The 19,945-nt window shown below is 36.3% G+C and overlaps 1 protein-coding gene across 4 annotated transcripts in view; it reads left to right on the top strand.

Moving 5' to 3' along the window:
- Window positions 1-19,705, top strand: part of RAD17 (RAD17 checkpoint clamp loader component) — a 34,446-nt gene extending 14,741 nt beyond the window's left edge. For all 4 annotated transcript variants that reach the window (XM_043488561.1, XM_043488564.1, XM_043488562.1 and 1 more), the window contains 8 exons: window positions 3,811-3,922; window positions 5,782-5,967; window positions 6,275-6,360; window positions 6,473-6,619; window positions 7,827-7,976; window positions 10,114-10,234; window positions 16,897-16,954; window positions 18,934-19,705. In XM_043488561.1, the coding sequence (XP_043344496.1) occupies window positions 3,811-3,922; window positions 5,782-5,967; window positions 6,275-6,360; window positions 6,473-6,619; window positions 7,827-7,976; window positions 10,114-10,234; window positions 16,897-16,954; window positions 18,934-19,198 (1,125 nt within the window). In that variant the 3' untranslated portion in view covers window positions 19,199-19,705. The remainder of the gene's footprint in view (window positions 1-3,810; window positions 3,923-5,781; window positions 5,968-6,274; window positions 6,361-6,472; window positions 6,620-7,826; window positions 7,977-10,113; window positions 10,235-16,896; window positions 16,955-18,933) is intronic.
- Window positions 19,706-19,945: the final 240 nt, after the last annotated feature.

Here is a 19,945-nt window from a genome sequence, read left to right as displayed (position 1 = left end):
AATTTGTCTTGCAATGCTGGATCACCGGAACTGAGGGAAATCTCCAGGGGAGAGGTTATGTTGAGGATTAAACAAAATAACGCATGTGTGTGGAGCACTTAGCTTTATAAATACAACTATTAATAGTGAAACATTAGAAACACAGTGAATTCAATAATAGAGGGAGCAGCTGCTGTGGTGAACTATTATATCCTTAATGCGTATTTTGAAAATAGTGATATGTGTGTATGCTAAGTCGCCTTAGTCATGTCCGACTCCTTGTGACCCTGTGGACGGTAGCACACAGGCTCCTCTCTTCATGGGATTCTCCAGGCAAGAACGCAGAAGTGTGTTGCTGTGTCCTCCTCCAGGGGATCTTCCTGACCCAGTGATTGAACCCATATCTCTTATGTCTCCTGCATTGGCAGGCAGGTTCTTTACCACTAGCGCCACCTGGGAAGTCCCATTTAGTGATAAAGGGAAATACAGTTTAATGTCAAGTTAAAAATAACAGGATGCAAAGTTACATGATAATGCTAACAATAGAAATGATGTTTTCAGCCCTTGATATATGTCAGGCCCTGTGCAAGGTGTTTTTGTATACCTGATCTTATTAAACCCTTACTACAACTATACAAAATTATCTCCATTTTATGGTAAAGAAACTGAAATTTGGAAGGAAATAACTTGAATAATATTCCATGACTATTAAGTGTCAGATGAGTTTGAAGTTTTGTCCTGACTCCAATTTACTGTGCTAAAACAAAACATAGATTTGTTAATGACAGCCCAATGCACATATATAGATAAACCTATATATACTAAAAGAAATAACATAAAGATGCTAAGTGTGATTCTGGGTGGTTGAATTACTTATGATTTTTTTCTACATTCTCTACCATAAGCATGATAACTATATTTTGATAACTATAGTTTTAAATATTTATTAAAAAGTTGAAGAAATAATAAAAGTCAGCCTCATGTTACTTTATCACGTGGCTCACAATTTTCTTAAGACTAAGTCATTAAATTGCAAATGGCATTTACTCTAGCAAGTTGTTTTATACTAGTAAAAAGATTACCATAACTTCTTTGTTTAATTTAATGTGCTGTGCGTAGTCACTCAGCCATGTCGGACTCTTTGCCACACCATGGACTGCAGCCCACCAGGCTCCTCTGTCCATAGGATTCTCCAGGCAAGAATCTAGGGTGGGTTGCCATGGCCTCCTCCACAGGATCTTCCCAACCCGGGGATCAAACCCAGGTCTCCTGCATTGCAGGCAAATTCTTTACCATCTGGAGCCACCAGGGACGCCCAAGAATACTGGAGTGGGTAGCCTATCCCTTCTCCAGGGAATCTTCTCGACCCAACATCAAACCGGAGTCTCCTCCATTGCCTGTGGAGTTTTTACCTGCTGAGCTACCAGGGAAGCCCATAGTAAATGTGCTTTACCTTAAATAGTTGACCTGTAAGAATGTTAGAGCTAGTATACTTTTGAAATCATCATTGATATGTCACATCACAGGAGCAGCAGTAAGCCCAATATTTAAATATAAATCAAATGTAAATATAAAATCAAATGTTATGATACTGTCTAGGGTCGCCAAGGATGATAACGATAGTGTAAGAAGATTTAAATGAGTTTAATCTCTTTTATTCTGTAGCTTAGTTAATTATCTTAAAGAGTATAGACATCTTATGTGAATGAGTTATAAAGAGTGTTGACTATCTTAAGTGTTTAAGTTTAAATAAATGTTTCTGTGTATTTATAGGAAAAAAGATCTTTAGTCTTTTCTGATGTCATTAGGTATATAGAGTGTGGAAGGAACTGCTGATCACACATTTCAGCCACATTTGCTATATTCACCATAGTTAACATCTGTAGTATTTTCTTCAGCTCCAAGAATCATGATTTCAAATTATATTTCCTTGCTGGCAAGTAATCCATATCTAATTTTTTTCAAAAGCAAGCTACTCCTCCCATAACAATTTTTAAAGTAAATATGTTCACAATAAAAATGAAGTTAATCTGGAAGAGAAGGCATGAGCAAGAAAGTTTTATGAGAGTGATAGAGACTTGCTGTCCAGATACTGTAACATAATATGAGAGTAGAGAGAGTACAGCAGTGTGATGTTAGTGTAGGAATAGACAAGTGGAAGAATAAAATGAGAAGACAGCACAGAACTAGGTCAGTATGTGTAAATGCGATTTTTTTAATACAATGAAAGTGGCATTTTACATCATGAGGGAAAGAGAGTAGATTGTTAAAAACATTTAATAAGTGGTATTGGAACAATTGCATATTCAAACAGAAGAACATAAGATTGTCTCTTTAGTTCATACTATGCAAAAAAATAATTTAAACCTTGATTTAAAATTTAAATAAAAAATTAGAAGAGTATTAGGAAAAAAATACTTTGAGTTGGGGGAAAGTCTTCCTAAGCGAAAAAAAAAACCTGAGAGCCATGGATTGACCTCAAAAAAATGGAAAACTTAGGAAATAACAGAAGACATGGTAAACAAAGATAAAAGACAAACATGGGAATGAAAGACAAATGGATAGTAGACATGAGAGGTATTCAGGCCTAACATGATCCATGATTGGCTGAATCCAAGGAATCAGAACTACACCTGCAGAGGGTCAACTATAAGTTATACTTGGATTTTTATCTGTGAGAGGGGCTCCTGTCACTAACCCCACACTATACAAGGGTCAACTATATATATAGTATGTATGTATCTCTCTGTATATATAGATATGTCTGGAATGGTTGAAAAAAATGGAAACATGTAAATATCCCTTCATTGATGGAAGTATTTAATTACTGTATACCCATAAATTTTTTAAAATTATATAAATTTAAAGGAACTAACATAGATCATAAAGAATGGAATAATACAAATGATCCCCACTTGTGTTTAAAAAATTAACTCTTTGTATATACTTATAGTTACTGTATATACTTATAGATGTATGAGCACAAAAAATGGTCTGGCAGGTTCCTACTAAAATGTTAGCAGTTGTGACAAAGTCGGAATTGTGGAGACTAAAAGTATACTAACTTGCATAAAGCACTTTTAAGACAGCTTTCATTAAAAATTGAAAATCAGCACAGTACTGTTTTTCTGTTTTAAGCAATTTTTACAGGACCTGAAATGGGTTCACCTTTGAGCAATCACATGAATTCAGCTAAAGTCATATTGTCAGTAAACTATTAAGAATTTCTGAAGGAAAAGGGAGGATAAATTTCTCTTGCCTTATACTTGATCTACCAAGGATGTGAAATGTGATATATCATATATCTTAAATAACTGCATGAAATTTAGGCTTTAAGTATGAGTTGATGCAGTTTTGGTTTTTTAATACTCACCAGACTGTATTAATATGGTGAAGACTCCAGTGTAGGGATTTTCATGTAAATTTCAAATTTTCTTGTGTATTTAGTTTTATTATGTTATATTGTATTTTGAGGTCTCTCTGTGTGCATATATGTATGCATATATATATGATATATATGTATATATGTATATTTATCTGATGTATATGTGTGCATCTATACATTTGTATGTGTGTGTGTACATATATATATATATATATAGTGAGAGAGAGAACTTCAAAATATTATATAGCATAGTCCAAGTAAAAAAGACTATGGTGTCATTGACACTTGTACCTTCATAAGCAGGCTATTATTTAACCTGTAGGCTTTTTTGCATGCAAATTTGAAAGGTTCTAATTTACTTTCATTAAGTTTAGAAAATAGAGAGGTTTGTTTGTTTTTTGTTTTAGAAAACATATATTTTTAAAATTTTAATTGTTTCATTTTAGAATGGAGGAAAAATTGTTGTCCCTGATAAAACTTCTCTAGAGTTTCTCTGTCAAGGATGCTCTGGTGATATCAGAAGTGCAATAAATAGCCTCCAGTTTTCTTCCTCAACAGGTAATTGGGAAAGATACACTTATAGTATTATATAGGTGAATAACTTTTTCTTGTTCATGAAATTAAATTAAATTAAACATACTTTAACTTGAAATTGATATATTTTTATTGAGACATTATTAATAAAATTATGTATGTATGTATACATAGACACACCCCTGTGAATGTGTCACCATATATAGTTGCATATCTGAGATAAAAGCTTATTTATTTACATGGTTTGCCACTTTACCTGTCAAAGTTAATTTGGAATGAGACTTCCTGGGAAAAAATTCTGGCTCTGCCACTTTTTAATGACTTAATCGTGCAAGTTACTTAGTCTTTCCATGGCTTTATTTTTTCACCTCTTATATGAGCACCTGTCTCATCAAGTTGTGTGAAGAGTAAGTGAGGTAATACTTAGAGAGTGTTTATTCCAGGGCTTGACACATACTAAGTTCTCAAATGGCCAGCTGTTAATGAGTTTAATTTTAGGATATAGGATATATTTAACAAATATATTTCCACTTATTAACATATAAAAGGAGTGCCTAGCCATGCTGAAGTAAAGAGGTAGCCCCACTAATGGCAATGAATTATTTTTATTCTCAATGATCATAATTTACTGCACATAGTCATCATCAGAAAACTTTTAACAGGTGACCTACTTGATGCTTAACATTGAGGGATTGACCTTAAAAAATTAATTGCTCTTTGGCGCTCTCAAAATCCTCCTGAAATCTAGTTTCTATCCACAAGTGTAACCTGTTTACTTAGTTACATCTTGTTTTTCAAAATAACTGTAAAGAATTAGACATTTTAACTAAAACCAAAATTCTGCTTCTTCCTATGGAAACATAAATGTAAATTATCCTTAGGTTCACTACTATAATTAGGGGTGGGTCAGTTTGAGATCCTAACTACCGTTTATAATATTATTGCTCTGAACTCAGAAATTTCGGAAGGAAGAAAATAATAATTTTTGGGTGGGTTAGAAACTATCTTAGCAGTTATATGTTTTTTCATCTAATTCTCAGACCAGCCTAATGAGATAGTACTAGGGTTCAAACCCAGATTCTGTGTTTCTGCTCTTCCAGGCTGGTTTTCTTTTCTTTTCTTTTTTTTTCAGGCTGGTTTTCTAAAATTATGTACTTTGAATTTTTAAAAGTAGATTTTCCAATGAAATTTGAACATGGGAATATTCATAAATTGGAGACTGTCCAAATCAGTAAAGAAGTAATATAGAGTCATTGTTAAGCAGGGTTTGCAGAACCAGACTGCCCAGATTCAAATCACTTCCTAGCTGATGACCTTAGCCATTTACTTAACCTCTTATGTCTCCATTTCTTTACTTTGTATAGTAATCGTTCTTCCCGGATAGAGTTGTGAGGACTGAGTTGGTTAGTACATACCATGCACCAAGAATAGTACCTTGCCTTTGTGAGAAACCAAGGTGATATAACTATATTGGAGAGAATGTCATTGTGTATGTGGAAATTTGAGATTTGTCAAGTCATATTTTATTTATTTTTATTGTTGCAGTGTTTATTATGTATTTGGCACACATACACAGAACCTAAGGAGAAAAATTAATTGTACAGATCAAGCTTACTCATATGTAAACAGCTCTGGTGGGACTACATAATTTCAGTCACTGAAGATTAAGTCTAGCTCATGCCACACTTCTGGATGACATTTTATGTCATTTAGTAGTTCAGTAACTGGAAGAGGACTCTGACTCAGTTTGTGTACCTCATTATTATTTATTAGAAAAGCATTTAAACTAGAATACTTAGTGTAACTCTATCTGAAATGTTCTGTTTTACTTTTCATGTTTTAATTTTATTTTAAATATTGTTTCTTTGGTTTATATTATTTAGGAAAGAACAATTTACAGCCAAGGAAAAAAGGAATGTCTTCCTTAAAATCAGATGCTGTGCTGTCAAAATCAAAACGAAGACAGAAAACTGATAGGATATTTGAAAATCAGGAGGTCCAAGCTATTGGTGGCAAAGATGTTTCCCTCTTTCTCTTCAGAGCTTTAGGGAAAATACTATATTGTAAACGTAAGAAAACATTATACATTTTTAAAAAATATCTTCTATCTTACAATTAAAATTTAAAAACCCTATTTTTCAGAATGTCATATATTTGGTTCAGTTTCAAGAAAGAGCTAAGATAGCTCAGATACTTTGGCATGACATAAGAAAGACATAGCAGGAAAATGTACTTAGAGTATTTTTGTATTATAAGTGGAATTAAACATAAAAATCAACCGTTGAAAAAAAAATCAGCTGTTGAAAAATCTTCAAATGAAAGGTGCTATATAAAGATGGTGTTATTTTTTAATAATGCCAGACTGTTTTTTTGTAGGAGCACCTGTAACAGAAGTAGACTCACCTCGATTACCTTCTCATTTATCAGAGTATGACCGGGATACATTGCTTGTTCAACCTGAGGTAAAGTCTTACACTTAGTACTGTCTACACAGTACATACTGTTTACATTTGTGTACATATAAATTTGACCAGTGAATTTTTACTAAAATTATATATACTTATTTTTTTATAGGAAGTAGTAGAAATGTCACACATGCCAGGAGAGTTATTTAATTTATATCTTCACCAGAACTATGTAGATTTCTTCACAGAAGTGGATGATCTTGTGAGAGCCAGTGAATTTCTGAGTTTTGCAGATATCCTCAGCGGTGACTGGAATGTAAGACTTAAGGGATGTTGTTTATGACTATTTCCTCAGAACTGAGAAAGAAATTTTACTTTTATTCATACTTATGTGACATTATTTTAATTAACTTCTTAATAACTATGACAAAATTAATTTCATGCAACCAGTGTTTGCAGAGAAACTTCTGCAGTGAATCTGCTTTTTCTATGTTAATACAGCACTAATTTTTTCTAAAGTTATTTTCTGATAATAAACTAATACATAGTTGGAAAATTTGACAAATTGAAAAATAGACTGAAGGGAAGGGATGTGCTCCTTTCTTTCCATTTTTTCTTTCGGCCATACCATGTGACATGGGGTCTTAGTTCCCTTACCAGGGAATGCCGTGTGCTACTTTCTGATAGTTTGTAAATTTATTTATTTAAGATTTGAAATTATTCACTATAAAGTTTGTAATTTTTCTTAACATTTTAACTTTGCTCTGACTGGTATAGTAGTCACTAGACATATATGATTATTTAAGTAAAATTAAAAATTCAGTTCCCTGGTCATGCTAGCCATATTTCCAGCATTTAAACATTTATGATACAGTTTCTGTTATATCCTTAGGGTTTCATTATTTAGCAGTTGCATTTGCTTTATTATTTTATATTGCTTTTTTTTTATTTTGAAATTTTATAACTATTGACAAATAGAATATACAATGAATATCTGAATACCTTTAACTTTTGTTCATCAATTTTCACATTTTTCCACATTTGCTTAGTCTGTATTTTTACACACTTGTTTTGGCTGAATACTTGGAAAGTAATTGTAGCATCACAGACTTACTTAAGCCTGCATAAGGACATTGCTCTATTACAACCACAATAGCATTATCACACCTAAGAGAATTAACATAATCAGTATGTATTATGATTAACATAAATTCAGTAAGGATACTATCCTTCTTCCTGTTTCCCAGTTACTTCAAAAATGTATTTAAAGTTATTCCTACCACCCCCATCTGATACACAATTAATAGTCCACACATAGCATTTGGTGATTTCATCTCCACTGAATTTTCTTCAGATAATTTTGTGGCACTATTATGTTTAGGGCTGTGGTGAATGTGAAAAAAAAAAAAGGACTATGTAGTAAATAAATATGGTTAGCCTTTTGGGGGAGTCAGTAGTACCAATAAGTACTATCTCACAAATCCCTTTATTTTCTTTATTTCACATCTTGTCTCCTTTTTTAGACACGCTCTTCTCTCAGGGAATATAGTACATCTATAGCTACGAGAGGTGTGATACATTCCAACAAAGCCCGAGGATTTGCTCATTGCCAAGGAGGAGGATCAAGTTTTCGACCCTTGCACAAACCCCAGTGGTTTCTAATAAATAAAAAGGTAAAAAACAGAATTGTACATTTTCAATAAGTGAACTCCTTATGGTGTGAATTATATCCCAATAAATCTATTTTTTTTATTTAAGAGAAAAATGATCTTTCATTCTTAATAAGAAATAGTTGCTAAGGCTTATGGTTTTCTTAGAATTATGATAAAACATTAAAAGGACAGTCTTCTTAAATGCTTTTTCTAAAGAAAAAACACTCAAAATTTGAAAGCATGTACTTATTTTATTGGAATCAAAGTATACAGGCCTACTTTGTTTCACTGCACTTTCTTAAAGTGCTTTGCAGATAATGTGTTTCTTACAAATCAAAGGTTTGTGGCAATCCTGCATCACGCAAGTCTGTCAGCACCATTTTCCCAAGAACATTGCTTATTTTGTGTCTCTGTGTCATACTTTGATGCAATATTTCAAACTCTTCACCAGCAAAAAGATCACGACTGGATGAAGACTCAGGTGATGGTTAGCATTTTGTAAGCAATCAATTTTGTAATTAGTAGGCTTCCCAGGTGGCTCAGTGATAAAGAATCCACCTGCTAAGCAGGAGACATGGGTTCAGTCTCTGGGTAGGGAAAATCCCCTGGAGAAGGAAATGCAACTGACTTCAGTATTCTTACCTGGGAAATCCCATGAACAGAGGAACCTGATGGGCTACAGTCCTTGGGGTCACAAAGAGTCGGACACAACTTAACGACTAAACTGCAACACATTTTTTATTAAAGTATGTTGCACACTTTAATAGACTATAGTCTAGTGTGAGCATAACTTTTATTTTCACTGGAAAACCACAACATTTCTGTGACTTGCTTTATTGTGATATTCACTTGATTGAAGTGGTCTAGAGCTGAACCCACAATACTCGTGAGGTATGCCTGTAGTTATATTTTTGCTTCAGTTGAAAATAAACCCTGGCTTTACCTCTAACCATCTGGACAAGTTATTTCACCTAGTATGCCTTTAGATTCTGAGTCCACAGCTATAAATGTATAGGATTGGATTATTTAGAAGTCAAAAACAGGTGGCTCACAATTTGAATACAATACGTAACACAAACATTTTTTTTAATGAATTGCCCATGTTTATAAATTAGTTTAATAGTTAAAACTTGAGTGTCCTGAAAAAAAAAAAAAAGAGGGCCACATTGGTCCATATTTTACGTGGCCGTAATTGGCTCAAGCCAAGTATAACCTGCCTGTTGGTGGTGGGAGTGATCGGTGCCACTGTCCCCAGCAGTTCTGCTGCACTGATTTCTATTACCTGCCTGACTCCTATAGCATCTGACTTTGTGACCCCTGAACTAGGTCATCTCTAAGATGTCTTCCAGTTCTAAATTCATGTGGCTAAAATATGAAAGTATCAGTCATTACCTAAGAAAAATATTTCAGTGGATTTCTTGGAGCAATTTTTAAGCAATTTATGTCCCTTATTGACTTGCTTTGCTCCTTATAGCATGTGTATTAATTTTGCATTTGTTACATATAAGTGATCTACAACTGTGAGCTCCTGAAACGCTAGAGATTATATTTCTCTTACCATCACCATAACACTGCACCTCTCTTAACTGAACAAAATACTTTCTTTTATTGAGAAACAATATCTTCACATAATTTGTGATATGTGTATGCTCATAAACAGAAATCCTTTAATTTTTTTAAGGACCTTCTACCTAAGGTCTTTTTCTTTCTGCTGTTATATCAAATGTGAATTAGTTGTACAAATAAAGTGCTTTGTTAAATAGTACTAGGACTTACTTAGAAAAGACCCTGATGCTGGGAAAAACTGAGGGCAGGGGGAGAAGAAGGAGACAGAGGATGAGATGGTTGGATGGCATCACCTACTCATGGACATGAACTCTGGGAGACAGCAAAGGACAGGGAAACCTGGGGTGCTGCAGTCCATGAAGTCACAAAGAGTCAGATATGACTTAGCAGTTGAACAACAACAATAGGACAGTTATAAAGAACTAATCAAGCTGCCTGATGAGGCCAAAAAAAAAGACTGATGAGATAAACTCTTAAAGTATCTAGTGTAGAAACCAACATATATTGTGACATAATAAACTTATGTGTAGGAATAAATATCCATATTTAAATTTTTATTTTTCATTTCACCTTTTTTTTTTCTTCTCTACAGTATCGGGAAAATTGCCTAGCAGCAAAAGCACTTTTTTCTGACTTCTGCTTACCAGCTTTGTGCCTGCAGACTCAGCTATTGCCATACCTTGCTTTGCTAACCATTCCAATGAGAAATCAAGGTAATAACATGGGTTTTTATTATTCCCAAGAAGTAGTGTTTTATAACATTATATTTTTGTGCATCAAGTCATTTCTGTGTACCACTGATACTCAGTATTTTCCCCTTTGTTTTTTGAATCAGAACTAATACTGCTTTTTTTTTTTAATACTGCTTTTTGATTGAAAAAAAAAGAAGTATATAACGTAAAAATCGAAAGTCCCCTATAAACCATGGGTAATTCCTTTTCAGAGATTGGTGTAAATTCTTCTAGACTTTTTTCTGTGCAGATATAATAATGAAAGTAAGCTTTAATTTGCTTTTGTCACTTAATCATGCATAGAGCTCCATACTTTATAAATTAGCGCAAAGGAGCTCTGGAGGTTGGGAAGTCCCAAATGAGGGTGCCAGCATATCCAGTGTCTGGTGAGACCTACTTTCTATTTTGCAGATGGCCGTCCTATTGTATTCTGACATGGTAAAGAGAGGAGGAAGAAAGCTGTCTCTGGGGCTCTTATATAAAGGCACTAATCCCTTTCATGAGGGCTCTACCCTCATGACCTAAGCACCTCCTAAGGCCCCATCTCCTAAAGGGGTTAGGATTTCAAAATATGAGTTTGAGGTGACAGAAACATTTAGTCCGTAATAGCAGCAATGCTAAAGTACATTCAGATCTAACTCATTCAATCTTATTGATAATATGTTTTGGTTGATTCAGTATTACAAATAGTGTCCATTAATAGTATATTTACATTGTTTTCCCTGATTTTGAAGTTATAAATAATGCTTTAAAAAAAGGCAAGAGAACTCTCCGTTGGTCCAGTGGTTAAGAATCCACCTTCCGATGTAGGGGACGTGGGCTCAAAGATCTCACAGGCTGTGAAGCCGCTGAGCCCACCCGCTGCAGCTAGAGAAAGCCCGAACGCTGCAGAGACTCAGCGTGGCCAAACCTGCAACACCCACTTGCCCGATAGGTGTCCCTGAAGTCTGCCTGTTTTGAAGAGTACCCATTTTCCATCAGTTGTTTCTCTTTTTTAACATGTAAGGGCCATATTTCCTTAACAGTCTTAGGTCACATGTCTGTGGTGCTGACCTTCAAGGTAGAACAGAGAATTTGTGTAATATTGAAAATATAATCTACTACATAACTCATCAAACTTCTCATAAGTTTTATTTCTTTTTATTGTTTGGCCACATCCCGTGGTATGTAGCACCTTAGTTCCCTGGTCAAGAAATGAACCCACACCCCCTGCGTTGGAAGGCAGAATCTAGACTGCCTTCTAAAACCACTAGACTGCCAGGAAGTGCCAAAACTTCTCATAAATTTCAGAGATAGTATTTGTCTTATGAATGGTCAGAGGAGAGGATTATTGAGTAAATGTCTACCTTCATACAAGAGTTTCATCTTTTAAGAATATTGATACTTAAAAATTTTAAATACTCTATATTTATAGGCAGAAGTGAGATGACTTTTGAATAGTGTGTGTGTTTAATCTGTGAGTCAGAATCCAGAGAGTTCCCTATACTGGCCTATTAATTTTAGATTATACTCATCTTTATTTATTTGGCTGTGCTGTGTGGCTTATGGGATCATAGTTCCCTGACCAGGGATTGGACCTGGGCCTTTAGCAGTGAAAATGTGAAGTCCTAACTACTGCATCGCCAGGGAATTCCCAGATTACGTTAGCTTTTAAGCTTAGAAATTACAGGAATGGTACAAAGGAAATTCTTGTATATCCTTCACCAAGATTCCTCAGTGTTTCATTTTTACCATATTTGCCTTTTTTTCTTTGTCTTTATACACATATGTACACAAACATATGTATTTTTTCCGAACCATGTTTGAGGAAAGTACAGACATGATGCCCATTATTCTTAAACACTTCAACATGTACTTCCTGAAACCAAGGATTTTCTCCTACATCACCACAATATATACATCAAAATCAGGAAATTAACTTTGATACATTACTGCTAATTCATAGTTTAATTATTAGACTCCATTTATAATTTATAGACCCCATTCAAATTTTGCCAATTGTCCTAATAATGCCCTTTGCAAAATAACAACTAAAACTTGTTCTCTTTCTTGTCCAGAAATTCAGTGCAAGATCAGATGATTCACTTAGCTATTCAGTTGCTATCTCTTTAGTCTCCTTGATTTAGAATGGCACCTTGTTGTTTCTTTGTCCATTATATCTTTTTTTTTTTTTGGCTGCATTGGGTCTTCCTTGCAGCCTGCAGGCTTTTTCTCTGCTTGTGGCACGCAAGGGCTTCTCTAGTTGCGGCTCACGGCATTCTCTTGGGCTCTCTGGCTTCTGGCTGCGGAGCGTTGGCTCTAGAGCACGCAGACTCAGTAGTTATACACATGGGCTTCTGTAGTTGTGCTCGTGAACTTAGTTATTCTGTGGTATGTAGGATCCTAGTTCTTGACCAGGGATCAAACTTGTGACCTCTGCATTGGAAGGCAGATTCTTAACCGGTGGCCCACCAGGGAGGTCCCTGTCCATTACATTTTTGATTGTTACAAAATGAACTGTCCCTCAGTTTTGGTTTATCTGAGGGTTTGGGTTTATCTGTCTTTGAGTGGATAACAGGGTATGTATTTTTGTCAGGAATACCACAGAAGTGATGCATTGTTCTCAGTGTATCACATCCAGAGAACACCGTGTCTATTTATACCATACTGGTGAAGTTAACTTTAATTATTTTGTAAGATAATTATCTCTGAGGTTCTCTAATGTAAAGTTATTAAGTATTTCTTGAGGAAACACTTTGAGACTATGTAAATATCCTGTTTCTCATTAAAATTTCACCACTAGTCATAGCATTTTTTTTTTTTTTTTTTTTTAGTCATAGCATCTTTTGATAATTATTTCCTGAACCTGTGATAGTTGGCAAGTCATGGCTTTCTAATGGCATTATTCCTTCTACATTCCTGTTAGTAAATTCTGCTGTAAGGTGTCGCCTCACCCTCTTCCCCGTTCGTTTATATTAGTATGGAGTCTGGATTCTTATTTTGTCAGCTGTTGTTTCTCACTGTCATTATTTATTTTGGTTCCAATTTGGCCAATGCAGGCTGCTTTAGGGTGACCCTGTGCCTTTACTCTTAGAGTAGTTTCTGATACAAAATGTTCCAGAATTATTTCATACTGTGCTGCAAAAAAACATCCTATTTTTGGACTTAGAAATCTCCAGGAGTTCTGGTTCCTTTAGTGGATATGGACCCGTCTCCCACTTTGCTAAATATATTTACTTGATTCCTTTGTCTGTAACCTGTCTCCTAACCATGCAGGCTGTTCCTTCAGCTCCAGCCCGGTTGCCACCAACTCAAGTTGGCACAGCTGGCCACATTCTTTGTCCCACTCCCAGCTGTGTGACAGTGAATTGGTTTGATTTAATAAGAGTCCCCTTGGACAAGACTCGTCAGCATCACCTGGAAGCTTGAGAAAAATGCAGAATCTCAGGCCTCAGTCAAGACCTGCTGAATTGATCTGCATTTTAATAAGATTCTCCAGGTGATTCTTATGCAGATGTTTGAGAAGTATTGGTTTGGATTACTCATGCTGGAATCATCTGGAGAATCATTATATCCACTAGTTACAAGTTCAGATTCCAGGATCACAACTCATGTTTTCCATATCAAAAAGCTGTTTTTGAAAATCCTAATGGTGTTGTATATTGGATTTTTAAAAAGGTAAGTGTCCAAGAGCTCTCATAGAGTTTGATTTGCAAACTTTAGAAGGTTCATAAAATGTAGTCAAAAATAGGATGTTTTGGCTTTTTTTTTAATTCATCAATTTTTTTCTTTTTATTCATCAAATTTTATCCCATTTCTTTCATTTTATTTACTATGTTATTTCAGACATTATCGCTTTATGTTTCTTCTTTCTCTCCATCCTCTTTTCTAGTCCTCCATTAGTGTTTGTTGGAAGGCTTAAAAAAAAGCATTCTGTTTTCTCTTTCATTGCATAATCTCTGTCAGTCTGTGTTCAAGGTTACAGATTGTTTCTTCTCCCTGTTCAAATTTACTGTTGAACCCCTCTAATGGATTTTTCATTTTGATTATTGTACTTTTCAAGTCCAGATTTCCATTTGGTTCTTTTTGCAGTTCTCCTTCTGTATTAAGGGCTTCCCTGGTGGCTCAGACGGTCAAGAATCTGCCTGCAGTGGGGGAGGCCTGGGTTCAATTCCCGGGTCAGGAGATCCCCTGAGAAGGGAATAGCAACCCACTCTAATATTCTTGCCTAGAGAATTCCACGGACAGAGGGTCCTGGCGAGATACAGCCTATGGTATCACAGAGTCGGATGTAATTGAGTGACTGACACAGTTCTCGTTATTGATATTCCCTATTTTGTGAAGCACTGTCATTATAGCTCTCATTACTTCTTTAAGTAAGATTTCCTTTTGTTCTTTGAAAATCTTTATAATGGCTCCTATCTATGAAGTCTTTTTCTGTTGAGTGTAATGTCTGGTTCCTCTCAGAGTTTCTGTTACCTATCCTTCTCCTGTGTATGGATCACATTTTCTTATTTCTTTGCATCATCTCACAATGTTTTGTTGAAAACTGGGCTAATTTGGGTAATATATTGTAGCTCCTCTGGGCACTGAGTCACCTCCACTCTCTGGGGCTTGTTTTTACTGTTGTTTTGTTAATTAATTGTTTAGTGATTAGGCTAAACTATTGATGAAGCCTGTTTCCCCTACAGTATGAAGCTTCTGTCTCTCCTCTGCTCAGCTTTGGACATGCCCGCAATCACCATGAGATGACAGTGGCTTTAGGAGGGCTCTTTGTAACTGTCTCTTTCCCTTATTGTTGTTAAATTGTCTGTCTTGCTTGATATCACACTCACCTGTTCCATTTCACATTACTGGCAGATTGCTCCGTTGTTTTCAGTAGTGGTAAGGGGCATAAATTATTCTACAGTCTGATCCAGTTAAATGTGGGCAGGTGTAGACCTTGAAGCCAGTGTCAGGTTTGTTCTGACCCCAGGGGGGCTCTTCTTACTTGTCTCTTTCCTAGTTCTTTTCTGGTAAACTTGCCGGCTTTTGCTCAGCTTGTTAGTCTTAATTAAGAGGAGCTATTGGTTTCAAGAGGGCCCCTTGGCTTGAACTTCCCAACATTCTGTTTCTTATAAAGCCAGTTCCTTTGGGTAGAGCTTCAGAGCTCCCTTTTCATACAGAATGCCTCTGGGCAAAATCTCTTGAGCCACTGTTTTGGGTGTGTGCTCAGTTGAAGGGAGCCGCTGATGATCTGGGCTTGGGCTCTCCCACTGTGGACATTCTGCCCTACAGATGAGTTGGGGTGAGGGTGATTGCAGTTCAAAGAGGAGGCAGTGTTCTTGCACTGCTGTGCCCTGGGGTAGAGCCTCCATCCTTTGCTCGGGGCTGGGTGGAGAAAGGGAGCCCCAGACTCTTGGCTGGCCACACTCACTAGGGGAAGCTCTATGTTCTTGGCTGCATTCACCTGGAGTGAAGTGTCTCCCAAGCTGAGGAGGGGGAAGAGCAGATCACGACTCAAATGCGAGACTGTTTGCTGTTAGATTTTCTTGAGTAAATGTTTCTTCGTAATATAATATTTACCATCTTAAAGTATTTTATTTGTTTATTTGGCCGTGCTGGGTCTTTGTATCTGCACAGGCTTTTCTCTAGCTGTGGCAAGCGGGGGCTACTCTCTATTTGCGGTGCACAAGCTTCTCATTGCAGCGGCTTCTCTTGTTGTGGAGCATGGTCTCTAGAGTGTTCAGGCTTCAGTAGCTGCAGCTCCCGGGTCTAGAGCACAGGGTCAGTAATTGTGGCACACCGGCTTAGTTGTTCCACGGCACGTATGATCGTCCTGGACCAGGGATCAAACCCATCTCCTGCATTGGCAGGTGGAAGGAAGCACCATTTTAAACCATTTTTAAGTATAAAGATCCCCTGGAGAAGGGACAGGCTACCCACTCCAGTATTCTGGTCTGGAGAATTCCATGGACTATATATATATAGTCCATGGGGTCACAAAGAGTTGGACAAGATTGAGCGACTTTCACTTTTCGGTAGTCTTAAGTCTGTTTACTCTGTTGGGCAGCCAGTCTCCAGAACTTTTTCATCTTGAAAAATTGAAACTAACCACATTAAACAATAACCACCACCCTTCCACCCCCCATGCTACCCCCTGAAAACACTGCCTACTCTCTGTCTATGAATTTGACCACCTTCGGTACCCCACTTTAGTACAATCATACCATATTTGTCTTTTTATGACTGGCTTATTTCACTTAGCATGTCATCAGGGTTTATCCACATTATAGCATGTGTCAGAATTCCCTCCCTTTTTGAAGCTGGATAATATGACATTGTATATTTACCACATTTTGTTTATCCATTCACCTTTGATGGACACAAGTTGCAGAAGTGGAATTGCTAGATCATATAGTTACTCTGTGTTTAAGTTTTTGAGGAACTACCTTACCGTCTTCCACAGCAGTTACACCATTTTATATTCCTACGGCTCTGTCCACATCCTTGTCACCTTGTTGTTTTACGAGTTTTTTTGTTAATAGTCATCTTAAGGGGTGTCTCATGGTTTTGGTTTGCATTTTTCTAGCTATTTGTGACTTTAAGCATTTTTTCATGTGCTTTTAGGCCATTCTTCTTTGGAGAAATGTCTATTTGAAACTTTTTAAAAATTTCTGTTTTAGCTCAAATTTCTTTTATCCAAGATATTGGAAGACTTCCTCTAAAGCGACACTTTGGAAGGTAAGCTGATCATTTTCATTTTCAAACCAAATACTTTATCTATTTATTCATTATACAGTCAATAATCTGTAAAGGTTAAGAAATACATGTTGTACCAGTGATCAAAAACTATATGATCACATCATAGACCCATCTATTATATTTATTACATTTAACAGCATTTTTCACCAGCTCAGAATCGGGTTAAATAGAATCATCGGATTACAAAGGCAGTGGAGTCTTTAAAATCCTTGAGTTCAGCAAATTTTGCATAACTGAAAACCCTTTTGCTTAACGTGTTCTTAGCATATATTTTCACTTTCATGCATTGGAGAAGGAAATGGCAACCCACTCCAGTGTTCTTGCCTGGAGAATCCCAGGGACGGGGGAGCCTGGTGGTCTGCTGTCTATGGGGTCACACAGAGTCGGACACGACTGAAGCGACTTAGCAGCAGCAACAGCAGCAGCATATATTTGGAGTGTATGATAGTCAGGAACTTTTTATTTCTTTACATTGAAAATTCAGACAAGTGAAAAAATATATAAATATAGGGATAAATCTCCATCTATACCGTTCATTCTATTGCAAAATAGCTTCTAGGCTAATATCAGTGATTAACACAGTGCTTGTAGTTCATTTCTACTTGGGTTATGTGTAAGATCAAATTATGCATTCAGGCATTCTAAAAAAGGTTTAAAAAGTACTTGCATCCTGGTTTTAAGGATAAAGGTAAATGACAGAAATGGCACCTATTACCCCTTCCTCTAGTTCTCCTATTCCTGGTCCCAAATGGAAAACTTGCTTGTCTGGGATTTTTTTCCCTCTACCTTCATAGATTCAATAAAGGCCTTTGTTTAGTGGTTTCTTCTGTACAGTGACTTAGCTATGGGAAGCGCATCTTTCCTTTTACAGAAAGATAATGATGGATGGATTTAAGAGCATCATCCCAGTGGATGATCAGGGCTCAGACCTTTTATAAACTTCCCTTTTTTCCTCACTTCTCAATCAAAGAAGGACCAACTATTCTCACTGGCTCCTTTCCCTCAAAGATTATGACACCAAAATCAAAGGAAGACACTTGTCTTCTGTTGTCTTTTTCCTCCTAAGATGTAATTAAAAGAATGAGAGTCACTCTTTTATTATTGGTTCAAGTACTTGATCTGAACTGGGAGGCAGGATTTGTCGGTGCTACTTATCACAGTGACTGGTACTGCTGTCTTTCACTGACAGTGACCATATTTAACATTATCTTTGATTTATATTGATAATGTTGAATATTCTGATACTTAAACTTGATGTTTAATATTTCTATTTAATAGCTGAATAGTTTCCTTTAATTGAACCTACACCTCATTTTGTATTAATACATTTAGCTTGTTTCCAGCTTTTATTGTTACAACCTTCCTTGAAGCTAAATCATCATGTATATCAAGGACTATTTATGTAGGATGAATTCTGTGACGTAAAATTGCCGGATCAATGGATATACACCTTTGCTCTATGTTGCCAGATTGCTTCCAAGAATATTTTGCCAATCTTAATGCCCACTTACAGTGTTTCAGCATGTTCTTTTCTCCTAACGCTTTCCACCACTGGGTTTTATTATCTTAAAAGGTCTTTTCCAGTTTGAAAGATGACAATGTTAATTTCCATTTTAAAATTACAGATTAGGTTGAGCAATTTATTTAGTAACCATTCTTCTCCTTAAGCTCTCTGTTCATGTTTTATATCTTTTATTTCATTTAATTTTTTCTTTTCATAAGAACTGTTTACTAAAGATATTAATTAACTTGTGTTATAAGTTGTAATGATTTATTGTTTGTCATTTACCTTTTCGTTTTGTTTATATTGTTAAATAAACTGGAGTGCCTGGTTAAAAAGCACAGGAAGGTAAATGAGAGACAATGGGAGATGGCTTTATAATCTTCAAACTCTTGATGTAATTTAAAGGAATCCTCTCCTTTGATGATTATTAGTGCTTGTGTTATGAACCTGGCAGGTTGAAAATGGAAGCCCTGACTGACAGGGAAAATGGAATGATAGAGGCGGACAGCGGAGATGAAGCCCAGCTTACTGGAGGGCAGTCTGCAGAGGAAGCACTGGGTGAACCCACTCAAAGCGCTGAACCTGAGACCTGGTCTCTTCCTTTGAGTCAGAATAGTGGGAATGAACTGCCGGCCAGCCAGCCTCAGCCCTTTTCAGCCCAGGGAGACGAGGAAGAAGACGACATGATAATAGAAGACTATGAGAGCGATGGGACATAGAAAGCAGCCTGCCCATGAGATTGTTAACTGACAGATTCATACTCATGTTATTCAGTGGTACTTGAAAGGTGATAATAGACTTCAGGTGAATTAGTTTGTTAATTCTTCTAGTATTTCAGCACAGAGAACTGACCTCTGTTATATTGAAGTAAATAGAAGCTCAAGCCTTGAAATAATCTGTTTCTTCCTCTAGTATTTATTTACTCTTGTGAGTGGTGTTGGGAGAGGAGGTCAGTGTGTATGAAATGCATTTGAACGTTATGCCAAATACCAGAAAATGTGAAGGAATAATTCAGAACACAGAAACTCTATGGGCTGTAAATAAGAATTATAAAACAGCTTAGGATGCAATTATGAGTGTAAATAAACTTTGTGCCTTATTCACAGTTTCTCTCTGGTCTGTAGCGTCTGAGATACCATTTTTATATGTTGTACAGTGGAATATTTTAGATAACTTTCTGGAAACTATTTACATAATTTATATAAAAATTAAAATACTGAATTTCATTGTTTCTTCTGTATTTCAATGTTTCCTAACATGCACTGTCTGCCATGTATCATTGGGCATAGGACACAAGTCTTCACCCAGTGCCAAACTTTTTCAAAAATAGGGAAGGAAGGGAATGGCAACCTTGCGAAGAAAACTCTCCAGAGGGTTTAATCTCACCCTTAAAGACCTTTCCAGAGCTCTCCCAGCGGAGCCTGATCCGAAGCTATTGCTATAAGGTGTGGTTGGGGGGCGGTGGG

The sequence above is a fragment of the Cervus canadensis genome, chromosome 16 (assembly GCF_019320065.1).
Source record: "Cervus canadensis isolate Bull #8, Minnesota chromosome 16, ASM1932006v1, whole genome shotgun sequence".
Lineage (NCBI taxonomy): Eukaryota > Metazoa > Chordata > Mammalia > Artiodactyla > Cervidae > Cervus > Cervus canadensis.
This window is presented reverse-complemented; position numbering and strand designations above follow the sequence as displayed.